The 14,948-nt window shown below is 41.0% G+C and overlaps 1 protein-coding gene across 6 annotated transcripts in view; it reads right to left on the bottom strand.

The window, feature by feature from the left end:
• Window positions 1-10,871, bottom strand: part of CSMD3 (CUB and Sushi multiple domains 3) — a 1,257,965-nt gene extending 1,247,094 nt beyond the window's left edge. For 3 of the 6 annotated variants that reach the window (XM_086695899.1, XM_086695901.1, XM_086695900.1), the window contains exon 1: window positions 10,403-10,871. In XM_086695899.1, the coding sequence (XP_086552025.1) occupies window positions 10,403-10,580 (178 nt within the window). In that variant the 5' untranslated portion in view covers window positions 10,581-10,871. The remainder of the gene's footprint in view (window positions 1-10,402) is intronic. The other 3 variants (XM_086695902.1, XM_086695903.1, XM_086695904.1) reach the window with 1 other exon arrangement.
• Window positions 10,872-14,948: the final 4,077 nt, after the last annotated feature.

The following is a 14,948-nucleotide window of genomic DNA, read 5'->3' as shown; positions in this document are numbered from 1 at the left end:
ACAATAAAACAGAGCTGATAATTTTATTAAGTAACGGTGAAAGAGAAACAAGGGGCTAATGGGAATGTGAACAAGCCCAAGAAAAGGAATTTTAATTATCAGTTTCCCCTTCCCATCACCAGGATCAAGAAAAAAAATATGTCAGTTTGTAACTTAAAATTTCAATAAGCTGAAGTGAATTATTATAATATAATGAATTTTAAAATGGAGAAATTGGTTGATAGTCAATTTCCAACATTAAATAAAATTTGGGAATGCATAATTATAGGCAAGAGAGTAGGAGACGCATTTTAGGTGTACTTTTATCCCTGACTTTTGCCAACTTTGGAAAAATCTACATCTAGCTGTTGTAAGATACAAAATTATTTTAAATAAGGATATTCCATTAAAAGGTATCCAATGTAATAAGCTTACTCTATGAATAATCCATATGAAGGTATTTTTAAGATACCTGAGCTTTAAAAGTAAAAACATGGTTTAAAATGAGGTCTCTAAAAGTATATCCACAAAGAAAATTTTAATAATGCAAGTAAGAAAAAGGCTAGTTTATATTGGAAGAGTCAAAGTTCACAAAGGACGAAAGTATTTTTGTTACATATTAAAATAAATTTTATCACCTTCACAAAAAAAGGTAACATTAATTTTGAGTACTTGAGTATAGTTTACTACATACATAGGTGTATTTTTTTCTTTTGTAGATGATGGTGTATATTTCAGTGCCCCTATTTAATTTCTACGTTAATCTTTAAATGGAATGCTGTTTCTCACCAATATTATTTCATTTAGGTCTCTGTGTCTCTCTACATGATTACTTCAGGAAGTACTGCTTAGATCTGGTCATGATTTCAGTTAGAGAGTGGTCTTTCCTCTCAGGGATATTTATTCCCATAAACCAATTAGGATTATGTGAAGAGAAACATGTACTGGACAGGGAATTTATTTATTTATTTTATTTATTCATTCATTCATTCATTCATTCATTCATTCAGAGAAACAGAGAGAGAGACCACATGAACATGTGCAATTAGGGAGGGGCAGAGAGAGAGAGAGAGAAGAGAGAGAGAGAATATGAATCCCAAGCAGGCTCCACGCAGTCAGCATAGAGCCTGAAGGAGATCACGACCTGAGCTGATATCATGAGGTGGGTGCTTAACCGCCTGAGCCACCAGGAGCCCCTGATAGGGAATTTAAAGACTGTTTTATACACTCTAAATCTTGGCAAGTCACTTCATTGCTCTGACCTGTCTCTTCTTTATGTAGCTATGCTCGTACATTTAGTTAGGATGTAATGATGGAATGAAGTAGACTATGTGGATAGAGCTTAGATATGATTTTTTAAAGTGTATTCCTTTGCCCTGACAAATAAATCTGATGCACATTCCCTGACTATTAGACACTAGACTAGATACAAGAACTTTCACATCATTAAAATTCTATAGAACTGAATGGAAGATTAAGGTACCAAATGGAACAAATTTATTTGCCATGGTTTACAATACAATTCGTAAACAATTTTACCTCCAAATATTATTTGTGAAGTTCATAAAATCATCTACATTCATAAATTTTATGTTTTACTCAAGAGTATTGGGTTAGGATCCAAGGATTATAAATTTTGATTCTGTGTGTGTGTGTGTGTGTGTGTGTGTGTGTGTGTGTGTGTTTAATGCACCAAATAGTTTTACATCTATCTTATAGTGACATACTTGTGTATTATTGTGCATTTACTTCACTTACTATTGCTTATAAAACTAAGAGTATCTTTCACATCTGTCACACAGGATCATTAAAAGAATAATTTTAGGCAACTTAAGGAAAAAATGTTGAAGATTTTAATACAGAATTTATGCATTATGTAACTGTGAGATTATATAGGTTTACATACCTAATATGTATGTATATACTGAATATTAATTTTAGCCTTTCTTTTAAATTAAATTCCCAAGGTCTCAGGTTTTTCCTAAGAATGAAGTTTAATTAGTAAGCTAGTCACTTATAGTTTCAACTTTTAATACGTTGATGAGTTTCTGAATGCCTTCTCATTTCAGATTTCACTCAACAACTAGCTAACCTTATGCTCATGGAAAGTCATTGTACATCTCTGGCTTCAGGAAATGTGGATAATTTGTAGATGGAGATAATAATCTGTACATAGGAGATAACAGCCATCTAGCAAGATGCTTTTTAGAATTCAAAGCAGGAAAATGAGGTAGAGAACCACTGTTTAAAATGTAAACAATATACTTTAACAGAGATTTCTACATTAAAAAAAAAGATAAAACAAAGAATGCTATCTTGGTAATATTTCCCCAAACATAACAGTGTCTTATGTCCTGTCTCTATAGGAAGCACCTCTCAGCATTATGGAGTCAATCTGATGGATTTAGTTTAGTGGAAAAGTATAGCATAGTCCTAGATTTTTGAGATTTATTAAATCCATTTCTGCAGAATTTTTCCATTTATAAATTTCCTTTCAAAGTGGTATCCAACCGTATTTTAAAACATGTCATAGTTAAAAAAAAACTTTATCATTAAAACTATATAATCATAAATACTCCTTTAAAATCTGCTAACGTAACACAAAGGAAGTTATAACTTTGAACATTCAAAACTTGGTTTTTAAGAGAATCAGTCATTACTTTTTATATATTTCAGTCACTTTCTGAACATTTAAACACCTCAAATTTAGTAGTATTCATTATTTTGGAAAATTTACTCATAGAAAGAGTTTAAATATTTCATATATCACTAAAATTGAAGATAATCTCTAACATCAATTGTTCTTATACTGTTAATATTTCTCAAGTGTACTATTATTTATATGGTACTATTTTGAATGACACCATTGTCTTAAATAGATCACCTGAGAGAAATCTGTGATGTAAGTGCAGATGAGAGGGACTGCATAAATTTTATGTTAATATGGCTTAAACATAATTAAAACATGAGAATAAATTCAGAACAGATTTTCTAGATTGAAAAGCTTATAAATAAGAAGTTGTGTCTAGATTATAAGAAATAAATAAGAATTTAATTTTAAATACTCTTGCTTAAAGTTTTTTATGAGACATAAAAAAACACTCAATACACTGATTTTATTTTTATAGACTTGTAAGACTTGTATAGATTTTATTGAAGATATGACTAGTTATTTCTCGGATGTACATATTATATCAGCCTCAGAAAATATTTTCATTCAAAAATTGTTTCGTTTTTTCGCCTGCAAAACAAGTGGTTAACAATTTCTAAAAATTATAACAAAACATATATATTATATGTATGTATATTATATAATCACTAATATTTTTATATGGTACTGATTGATACATGGTACATAAATATCAACCTTTGTGATCGTCTCCATTGATGTCATCTAAGAAAACTCTGTTAAAACTGAGAAGATATAGTAGAAAGGGAGTTGAACATGAACTTGAATGCCAGATGGTCTTGTCTCAGTTCTAGAGCTAATGAACTTTCTTACCTAGTAAAAATCACTTACCCTTTTTAGGCATGTGCATTTCCTGGATAAAATAAGAGCAGTTAACTAGTTATATTTAGGAACTTGCCCAGCCCTGTAAAATATCACAATTTGTGACAAGATGAATCATCAAGTTCAGTAGGTATTATTAATCAATTGATATTAAATTAAAGTTCCTATGTAGGGAATGGAATTAGCCCAGGAACAGGGGTAACTTTTTTAAGCTATGGGTCTGCCCCTGTTACATGGTGCTAGGTCCTGAAGTAACTGTATTAAGTATGATAAGCAGAAGTTTCAAAGTATTTCTCCAATGTATAATAGACTGGGAATATGGCCAACGTGAAATAATAGCTAGTAAGAAGATGCCACATTTTTTTATTTACTGCTATATACAAGTTAGGGCTACAAGTTAGGGTTGAAGTATGAGGGAATTCACACTGGCTTTGCACATGAATGTGCGTTTGAATAATACTAATGATAGCTACCAGTGTCAGATACCATATATGTTAAATATATAATCTCCCTTTCCGTATAGACCTGCTGATATGGTACAAACTCCTTTGTGTGGGTGTGTGTGTGTGTGGGGGTGTGTGTGTGTAGATAATGGAACTGAGTTTAGGAAAGTTGAGTTGCTAGTGCAAACATAATTGCTTGGCAAAATTATTATTTGACTTTAGGTCTCATAGCTCGAGAACTCTTGCTCTTTATTGTAGTGGGTCTCAAACCATAGAGCACATCAGAATTATCTGGATGCCTTATTAAAAACACTAATGTCTGTGCCCACCTACCAGGGTGTCTGTCTCAGCGCCTTGGGTGGGCACCTGAGAATTCATATTCCTAACAAGTTTTCAGAGAATGCTGATGTTATTTGTTCAGGAACACTTCGAAAATCACTGCAGTGCAAGTATTTAAAAACTGATAGAATAACATTGTGATATCTAATACCACGTGATTACCACTGATATAATTCAACTATAAGCTGTATGACTCTAATGTTGTAGACTTTTTTTAGAGGAGATTTCAGATAGGGTTGTTGTCAATAGGCCATGATTATATAGAAAATATTACTCCTTGGAAGCTTCAACCAGCACCAAGCAATAGCTTAGCGAAGGACTTGATGGCATGAAATACATTTGATGGCTACAAGATTGGAAGTTTGAGAGACCAAAGGATGACCATCAGCCATGAGACCCCTGAATACTGGAAGGTATTCAACAAATTGATTTTTCTCAGTGACATTTGTAGAAGTGATATTCCTGATGAGAATGAGAGCCTTATAAGAGGCCCAGTTCTGAGAAAATCTTGTAGGCATGAAAATTGATCTCTTTGGAAAATAACATGCATCACCCACCTGCTCACTCTAAGAGAAAAGATGAATTTGGTAACAGTCGTGTCTGTCCTAACATCCTTAATAGACCCCATCCAGAATTCAAATCAGAACTGCCACTGTGTCCATAAACTACACTGTCCTATGAATAAAGGTAAGAGAAGAAAGAGGTACAAAGGGAAGCTATGTTTAAATGGATCTATAGACAAAATGGCCTCAAGTTTTATTTGTATCTCACACATTTTCTTAATCCTACACATTTTTTCTAATTTCTTTTACAATCATTTTACTTCTAATCTTTCAAACACTGGACTTTAAAGTACAAAATGGCATATTTTCTCAAACAGTCATGTTGCCTAAAGTAATCTAAAGTAACAGGTCCCTTAGTAGACACCTTGTTGAGTGCCTTCCAGTAATTTTTCAAAGTGGACAAAACATTGAAGCCATTTCTGGAGACCCTGATATTAAGTAGAAGGAAGTCATTTTTTGGTGCACAAGAAATAAGTCTGAGACCACTAAAGTTCAGTTTAGTATCTTTCAGGTATTTGTATTTGAGATCTTAGGCAAATACCTTGCATTGGAAGGTTCCCACATGAGTACAAAGACATTAGTAATTGCTCTACCTCTTCTATATTCCACTTGTGATTGAGTTTTACTACATTTACAATCATGTATAGATGCCATTTGCTGTTGCTTTATTATTTCATGTTTCCTTAGATACTAAACTGTGTGTTCAAGGAAAAGACATGTATACCCCAGATTCTATTCCACTGTCCCACAAATAGTAAGGCTAATTAATATCATGAAGAGTAAGAACAACTCCTGCAACTAAGTCTATGCTCCTAGAGTACTTTATTGAGTAATTCCATGCCTTTATTCCTTGAAGGATCTCAAAGGAGCTGGCATTAAGTTTGCAAGGGGCTGAAACCTGCTCCTGAATTATTTCTGCCCACACACATTTCTTACACTGGCTTGATGCAGCCTTCCCCTCAGCCCCTCGCCAGTCCCCCAACACCGGAAGATTCCGGAAAACACGGTGCTGCAAAATGACCTTTCAGAACAATTTCTAGGAGGTAACTGCCCAGGGGGAAGTTCAGCTCAGAATTCTGGGAGCTGCTCAACCCTTTTCTGGGCGGCAAATTGGGTTGGCTTAGCAAGTAGGTGGTGTCAAGCCTCCCCAAAGGCGACGTGTTCATGGGGAAGGGAATTCGCCTGATGCCTGAGCCCATCTTTCTTCAGTCGTCCTACTTCATTGTTATTCTACAATGTGCTGCAACCCCCTTGCGCCTCCAGCTTTTAGCCCTGAGCTGGCCATTCCAGCGGCGCTGGGAGAGGACCACACGGTGACTTGGATGACCCCATGCTGTTTCATTTCTGCCTTTTCCCCTAGGTTCCAACTAAACCCTTGTGTCTCCTGAGCCCTGAACAGGACTATCTCCTGTTTCCCTTTCCCCCCAGCCAGAGAGCTGGGGTGGGGATGAAGGGCAGCAGGCCGTTTACTTGCTCTGGAGTGAGTTTTTCGAACTCCCTAGGCGCCTGTCACTGGAGAATTTGAGTGAGGGGAGCGATGCGGTCAGCTTGGGGAAAGGGAGTTTTCTCGGTGCCCCCACCGGAGAGCGCGACAGCGGTGTCCAGAGCACCACCATCTAGAGTTCGGAGAATATAAACGCAGTTACCTGCCACGCATTTCCGCCTCGGGCACCCACACCCACGCGCCCACACGCTCCCAGGTGGATCTCCTCCTCCCAACAATACACACACACACACACACACACGCACACACGCACCAAGGCCAAGTGAGGCGCTCAGTTTCAACCTCTGATGGTTCTTTGAAATTTCATGGAGTCTGCCCTTCTAGAAGAAATTAAGTATTCCGAAAGAACAAGACTGAAGGATACCCGGTCAAACTGCAGCAGCGGGACCCCTAACTCGAACACAAAATATTACCTCCCAGCACATGACTCAAACGTGCCAAACTAAAGGGAAGGGTTTTGATGGCTGCGATGGAGGGGTGGGGTGGTTGTTTGCTGTTGTTATTGTTCGGTGAGGTCTTTAACTCACTCCACCCCCTTTTGAAAAGCCCCCTCAAGACAGGACATTTTCTGCCTGGTCTCACTATTGCCTTGAGGGTGACGAGTGAGGGTATCGAGGCTATCAGTCCCCGAAGACACGCAAGGGTCTGAGACTTCCCTCGGGGCTCAGCCACCCTGGCTTCCGTGAAACGTACTTCTGAGTTCGCTGAAGAGGGTGTGAAACCCGCTCTTCCAGAAGGAGCTCTGTGGCGGGAGTAATATCTCCTTGGAATCCCAGAGCACGCAGAAACGTGGATCCTTCTCGAAGTCCGGGGCCTGCCAGAGGCCCTGGAAGGACGCCCTGACGCAGGGCGTGGAACGCAGCGCACTGGCTGGAGCCCACCTGTCGTCCGAGGTCGGTGCCTTCCGGTACCTTCGTACGGTTCCTGCACCTTTGCGTGGTACCTTTTGCTAGGGTTGCGTGATCCCCCGAGACGGAGCGTGGGAAAGTGGCCCCGAGTGTCTGCTTACGTGGGCGGGACGTTTCAGCACGACTAGGAGATTCACAGTTTCTATCTGAGTGAAACCTCAACAGACACGCTGCAGCTGCAGGCTGCATTTCGGAAACCTCTGCCTGACTGCGCGCGAGCGTGCATGTGCGTGTGTGTGTGTGTGTGTGTGTGTGTGTGTGTGTGTGTGTGTGTTACAGCCTAAAATAGGCATGCATCGGGTCTAAGCAGCTCCCCACCCCAATTTAGTGTCCTCCGTCGGCCACCTTTTATTTGAGATCCTGACAGTGGAGATAAAGTGGCCAGATAAGGCTGGCTGTCATTTCAACCCCATAGGAGCGGTTCAGGCCTACCACTGAAGGCCACTTTGTCTTCTGCTCTGAGGCGTTTCCTCCCACTGAGCCTCTTTGTCGCTGTTTGCAGGCAGAGGTGAGATACGAAGTGATGAAAAGTATGGGCAGAAGGTGGAATTCTTGTGGCATGAGCTTTTCGCGTGGAAAACCGCGCACCTCGGACTTCCTGAACACTCCTGCTATCCTGGAATAGGACCTGCAAAGCCCTTAAAACGCCTCCCGGTTCTGAGCTTTCTCGTGGGCCTGAGCGTCCAGAAGAAACAGCGTGGAAAACAAACGGGCATAGACGTTGGGGGGAACACCATTTAAGCGATTTCAGGAGTCACGGTTTTACGAAAGCCTTGAGGAAAGCCTTTCACTGAAGTGAAATTAGAATAAAATAAGAAGAGGGGAAAGGGGAGGATAAGCAACTGTTAAGATAGGCACCACCCGCCGCTAGGGAACAGGTCTAAAGCATACAGCCCATGTAAGTTTGTTTCTCAGAATTTGAGGACAGCGTTCCAAGTTGTAAAACATAGGGGAAATCTTCCGAGTGGCAGGTAAGTGGCAAAGAAGAATCTTATTACCATTAAATGTTATCTAAGTTCCAAAAAAAAAAAAAAAAAAAAAAATTGGTTTTGAACGGGACCAAAGCAGAGTGTGACACACTCCTTCTCAAATGCCCCTCAAACTGCAATATACTCAGTGGAGACCAGTGATCTCAGTCCAAAATCCAGGAGCTGTGAGGAGAGGAGAGGGGTCCTGTTTCCAGTGCCATTTAAACCAAATTAACGCGCCCTTCGTTTCAGTGGCGCGTCTTATTCGGAAAATACGGTAGGTGCGGGCAGCCGGGCGGTAATTGCAGGCTGCGCGGTTCGGTGTTTGTCAGGCTGGCGTGCTCGCCCTGCTTCGGAGACTCCCTCCCCCCATCTGCCCCTCGAATGTGTTTTCGCTCAACAGGTATCACATGAAAACTCGCACTTAACCCCTGGTCATCCTCTAGCAAGAGCCACCCCAACATTTTTTCGTGCCTGGACCTGCTGCTGCCTCCCTGCGCCTCCCCCACGCGGAGCGCGCGTCTAGCCGTCAGCCCCAGGGCCATCCATGAACCACCGACTCCCTGTGGCAGACGGACTAAGCATAAATGTGAGGCTCCTCGCACGTCGAGCCGGCGACGGAAACGAACCCATTGTAAAAGCAACCCGAGACACGTTTTGTGCACTAGGCAGTGTAGTTACGCCGCTGAGGACAAGCGTTTTGCCTTAGAGCTACGCTGGAGGCTCCAGGAAAGGGGGGGGGGGGGGGGGATCAAGCTTTAAGGAGCAGGTTGGGATTACAAGACAGTTGCTGCCACAGACACCGGAGGCGACTTCCTGGCATTTAGGGATGTAAATTAAAATTCGAGACATGCCACCCGTGGTTGCTCCTAATAGAAGGAGAGGTAACCCCTCCAGCTCCCTCCACCCAAAACATGAATTATCATTTCCACTGAATGCAAATGGACTGCCTTCTGTGGGGGGACAGCCAGCTGCAAGCTGGACAATAAACTGTTTCATAGAGACGCGGCCCGATTGCGGTTCAGAGAGGCACTCCTTTACAAAGGAAGAAGCGTCCAGTTTGTGTTGACAGCCGTGGTGCGCCTGGGCCAAAACACCCCCCACCCCCCACCCTCCACCCCCACCCACCCCCGACACACAAGACACCCGAGATTTGGAACTAGCTTCACTGAAAGCGACATCCATCGCATCTATTCGAGCTGCCATGAGTATGGGGAGGTGATTTTTCAAAAACGATGGCATGAGTCATAAACATCTCCTGAGTATTCTTTGCAGCAATTAATGGGCGGCAGGGTGCAGGAGAAGTTGTGGAACAGAACTGGGGATCTATTTTCTCCCCGAGGACAGCTTTGCTTCCAATGATTCCGACTGTCCCTTGCTTTCCTGCTTAGGAATACATTTTACATCCCACCCACCCCCTCCCCTTGTCTGTGCATGTGACACTCACTCTACCTGTCTGAACGCCGAGACTTGCTGGGGATTTTCTTTTTGGTCGTCAGCTAATGACTTTCCTCCTACCTTCATTCATCCCCAAAGGTGGATCCTTACACTTCGTGGCGTCTCAGACCCTTTTAAAGCCTCATTTTAAGCCAGTCCTCTACCACAGGACCCAGGGAAGCTCCCCTACCATTTATCAATGCACAAGAGCCCACGTAGTAATAATTCACATATGCATTCAGACATTTGTGTTAGTAGAGGGATGCTTGGAAGACCCCTGTGCCCTAATGCATTTAACAGCACATTCCTGGTATGTCAGTAACTTTGCGCCCTGAAAGGGTTAAAAAGCGTTTGCACGAGTGTCTTTAATATAAATATTCTAGCCCAAGCATCAAACCCCACTGGTTTCAGTAGAAATCAAGGTAATCCTCACCACCAAGTAAAGTCTTGCAGAGGAATTCTGCCTGGATATCCACTAGTTAGAGGCTATACGAACCAACTCACGTATTCGTTTGAGCATACTGCAAGAATATTTATTGAGCACAAGCTCAATCACTGCATTGAACGCCAAATCTGGCAAGCAAAATGCATTTCCTATGGGGGGGGGGAGAGCTGTGAATCAACTCCTTCTTCAGTATTATTATCATTATTTTATCGGTGCAAATTGCAAAGTAAGCTACCAGCCTTTTTCCGGCGACAAGTCAGCTCACCAACATACAAAACAGGGGGGACCCCCGAAAGCAGACCTACCTTTCACACAAGACACCGTCAATAAAAAGACGAGATTCCAAAACGTAAATCCACTTTTAATCCCCATTTTCTTCATCAGGATGAAGTCCAGGCGGCCACATTTAGCGCATCTTCTGGTGCCAGGCTCCCGGGGTTTGGATTCCTTTGCTCGGCTTTCCCCTTTGCGGATCCCTTTCATATTATTCGCGAGCTCCTAATTCCTGCTCCTCAGCCCGGCGCAGTGGAGTTGTTGCTGTTGTTGGTGCGCGGTCACAGCTCGGAGTGAATGGTGTTTCTGGGATACCACAGCAACCTTGACGAGGACTCAACCATCTCTCCAACGGGGGCACAAAGTCTCTGCTACTCTGGATTCTGTCTTTTCCTGTGCTTTTTTTTCCCCTCCACCAAAATCTACCTCAATTCTAGCTCGTTATAGCAACCACCAGAAACCACTAGTGAGCTTCTTCTTCAAGCCCAGCTCCGCTCTCTGACAAACTCCCCACAATATTTGAAATTAAGGGGCTTGGTTTCATTTTCCCCCCGAATGGATCAATTCCGCCTGTAAAAGCAGCCCGAGAAATATGATGTTAGTGAGCTCCCCATTGCAGCTTGTGAATACAGAAACATGTTTGAGGAATATTTTAATCGGAGGATCTGTGTTGCTTTTGGGGAAACCATGCTGATAACGAATCGGGCTCCATCGATGCCCACGTCCTTATAATGGGACATGTGTTACTACTGTAGTTGCAGTATATTTCAGGCAGGCGTCTCGCATTTATTATCCCATGATTTAATTGAAAAAGAAGATCACGGAGAAGAATTTATTTGCACACATGCATTTACATATGCAAATGCCTACATGTGAGCCCGTAATCAGGTTTCTATGGTTCGGTAAACCGATTTCATCCGTGACTAGGGCGGGGGTGAGGTGGAGAGGGAGCCAGTCATTTCCCCAAATAGTTCGCCCTTTCATCCTCCTCAGCCGCTTTTGGGCTAATGTGTGCTGCAGTTAAACTACTTTATCTGTGGTAGTTATCTAGAACAGACTCATTTGTCTTAATTCTGAATCAGTCCCAAATATGTAAATGGAAGGTTTCTTTCAAAACGCACAATGTATGTATCTATACATCTGGACGTGGAAGCTCCACACGCCATTCAAGGGTTAACACTGCACAAGGAAAGAGTTCTTGCGCCATCTACTGGCCATCGCTCAGGTACCGGCTTCCTTTTCCCATCTATAGGGGATCCTGTTTGCTTCCTCCCAGGGTGTAGGGGAGCTGTGTCCTGAGACCAGCGCGTTTTGCCTCCTGTGTGCCGATTTCTTAGTCTTTTTTGTCTAATCCTGGCCCAGATCTAACAAACCGCAAGTTCCTTAGACTAGGTGCCGGACTGGTAATCTGACTTTTCTGGAATCTGATCCCATCTCAGGAGGGGGTAGGGCTGCCGCACTGGTTCTGGAATAGATATTTGCAGCGGTTCCTGGCTCCATTTGCTTGCTGAAGGCTATCAGGGGATCAGCACCTATCTGCAGGGCATTGTCAAGAGGACTGCCCAATTTGAGTTTGCATCCCTCCACATTGTCCACAAATGATGCCCCCGTCCCATACACTCCAAGATCACCCTTGATCAGCTTTTGTCCCTGGGCTCAACGTGAAATTGCCGGCTCAGGGGAGCAAGGTTGTAGCATGTGGAGGGAATTCTGCTCCGGGAATTGGGCACACTGCGAATGTCTATAGGGGTGCGTGTTGAATGGGCTCAATCTGCAGGCGTAGGAAGGATTCTAAGCTCTCCGGGTACGTAGCATTTTGTGTGGGTCTACGATTCTCCCAGGAGTATGTGCGTGTGTGTGCAGTTGTGAAGGGTATGAGTGTGTGTGTATGGAAGGTGAGGGAAGGTGTGATTTTTTTTTTTTAATACGTGGGTGTTTTCCCAAATGTGTTTGTGTAGTGTATATGCGTGTGCATGCATGTGTCCGCGCACGCGCGCGCGCGCGTGTGTGTGTGTGTGTGTGTGTGTACTAGACAGGGATTTCTCCTCTGGGTGAGGAGCCTTAGCAAGAGGCAGAAGCTGTAGACGCCCAATTGACCTCATTAAATTCGGAGAGGTAGATTAAGGGCGGTGTGTCCCCATACTGTTCCTTCCCACCAGTGCTTTCTTTTATGGTCCAAATATGCAGGTTTTGAAGGGGAGTGGGCGACAAGGTTGAGACTAGACCGCGATTGGGAAGATCAACGCTAAAAACGTCATTAGCTTGTTCAGACACCTTGGTGGCAGCGCTGACATTGATTTTAGTCAAGATGTCAGGGTTGTTGCTGCTGTTGGTGCCTTTGCCGGACTGAACAAGGAGTTAGGTGCAAACAAGTCCTTGGAACTTAATTGAAACACTTGACAAAAACCTTCTTTCCAAGTGTGCAGAGGTTAATCACCTCAGCTGAATACACTTTGTATTAAAAGAAAACAAAAATCTTGGGTGCATGTAATCTATTTGAACACGTGGCTACATATAACAGACAGGAGGACTTTAAAACAACAACAACAACAAAAAAACACTTTTCTTTTTCAAAAGAAGTATTTTAACAAGAATTATTGTGCAAAATGAACTTTGACGATGGGACCATCATGAAGAGACCAATTTCTAATGTTTACTTTCAAACATGCTACTCCAATAATTCAATTATGTTTTCCTAAACGAATCCTGCATATCATGTCAATGTGAAGTTGTTAAAAGATTAATCTGAGAGCTCATAACATTTAATAATAGTATAGTTTTCAGTTTTTATGGCTCACAACAAATCATGAAACTTTTTTTTTACCGACATTTTCCAGATTCCCAGACATGGAAAATCATATTTTATATGATGAACAAAGATAATATAATATTAATCCAATACACTTAGTGTTGGATTGCACTCTTGTCTTTCCTGCTAAGCAGTCTCCTCTCCAAGAGAGCATTTCCAAAGGTATTCCAGAAACAGTATCATCAGCCAAAATTCTGGAGAAGTCCCTCAGTTTCTCCAGAAGGAAAAACACAGTGTCTAAATTTGGGAGGAAGAAATCATTTATCTCACCTAATCTGTAGGAAAGCAGCACAGTTATACATAGATTTGTTTTAGACTGTTAGAAAACGAAGATTTAAAAAATAGCTAGCATCATCACAAGCATTAAGTGCTTACTGTATGCCCGACATTGTGTTATGTTCACATGGCATATCTTATTCAATCTTGTTACAACTTGCTGAGACAAGTACTACAAATATCCTCATTCTTCTAGGTGAAGAAACTGATACACAAAGTTAATTAGCTTGCCTTGCGAGAAGTGATATACTAAAATGAAATATGAACCTGTGATGTCCAATTTCTGAATTAGCATGTTTGCCCACTGTATTGTCTTATGCTAGCACCCAAAGATGCTTGTTTTAAAATACTCTAATAACAAAAATATGATTTTTATATAAATTTACCTGCATATTCATAGAAAAGTAAAGATTTATAAAGTAATTGAAAGGTGATCAATTTTTAACATGTGTGTACATGTATAAAAATCTTATTTTTTTATTTTTTATACTTGTTGGTTAATTACTACCACCATCCCTTCCCTTTCATATACTTTATATACTTTTTTTTTTTTTTTTTTTTACTTCTTGCAGCCTATTGATCTTCTCGCATACAAGTTAAGGAAGAAAGTGACTTGGCAAGGATCATCAAGCCAATCACAATGATTAAGTACCCTTGAGAGCTTTTAGAAAGAGTTTAGATCAGAAATAGACAGGTTCTTTACACTGGAAGTGTCAGATTTCCATTCCTTTTCAAGTCCCCCCAAATTCGCATGGAATAAAACTAAGTTTGATCTCGAAACAGAGTGTAGATGTCACTTAAAAGGCAGAAAATGTGCACCTTTTCAAAAACTGCTTCATATTAAACCAGTGCTCAGTATGTATTTACTCTGTTTTAGCATCACAGGGGCAACATCACACAAAAACGATAAAGACATAGTAAGTACACTGAGAGAAATCAACAAAGAATTGGTAAGAGGTTCCCTTTAATTTGGAAAAGAAGTATTTATACCTTTGACAAAGTTATGAATTTAGAAAGTGTTTTTTAAATTTATATTTATATCACAGATATACAGGTTTACATGAGGATCTTTTTCTAAATGCAGTATTTATTTTGTTATAAAAATGTTCCTGCCTGTTAGACTTGAATGTCCTCTTATTGTAGAGATACAATTTTTAATGAAAAGGCTCAAATTCAAATTGTGGTTTTGTCAGGGTAAAAACAAACCAGTTAGAGTAAAATAAAACAGTTAATTATTTACAAGTAATCAAGCAGACCTTTTCCTACTTTTTTTTTTTTTTTTTTTTTGCAGTTTTTATATAGAATGCATTGCCAAGACAGTAGGAGAAAAGTAAGAACTCATTTTCTCTCTCTTTTTTTTTTTTTTTTTTCTGTAAATGCCCATTCTCAGATTCATCCTGTGTGACCTCCCCAACCCCTGGGAAATAAAACATTTGAATTTAAATGTTGACTCTAGAATAATGAGGGAATTCTAATTCAAGTCTATATATTTC

Source organism: Puma concolor, chromosome F2 (genome assembly GCF_028749965.1).
Source record: "Puma concolor isolate L17-30 chromosome F2, mPumCon1.1.hap2, whole genome shotgun sequence".
In the NCBI taxonomy this organism is placed as follows: domain Eukaryota; kingdom Metazoa; phylum Chordata; class Mammalia; order Carnivora; family Felidae; genus Puma; species Puma concolor.
This window is presented reverse-complemented; position numbering and strand designations above follow the sequence as displayed.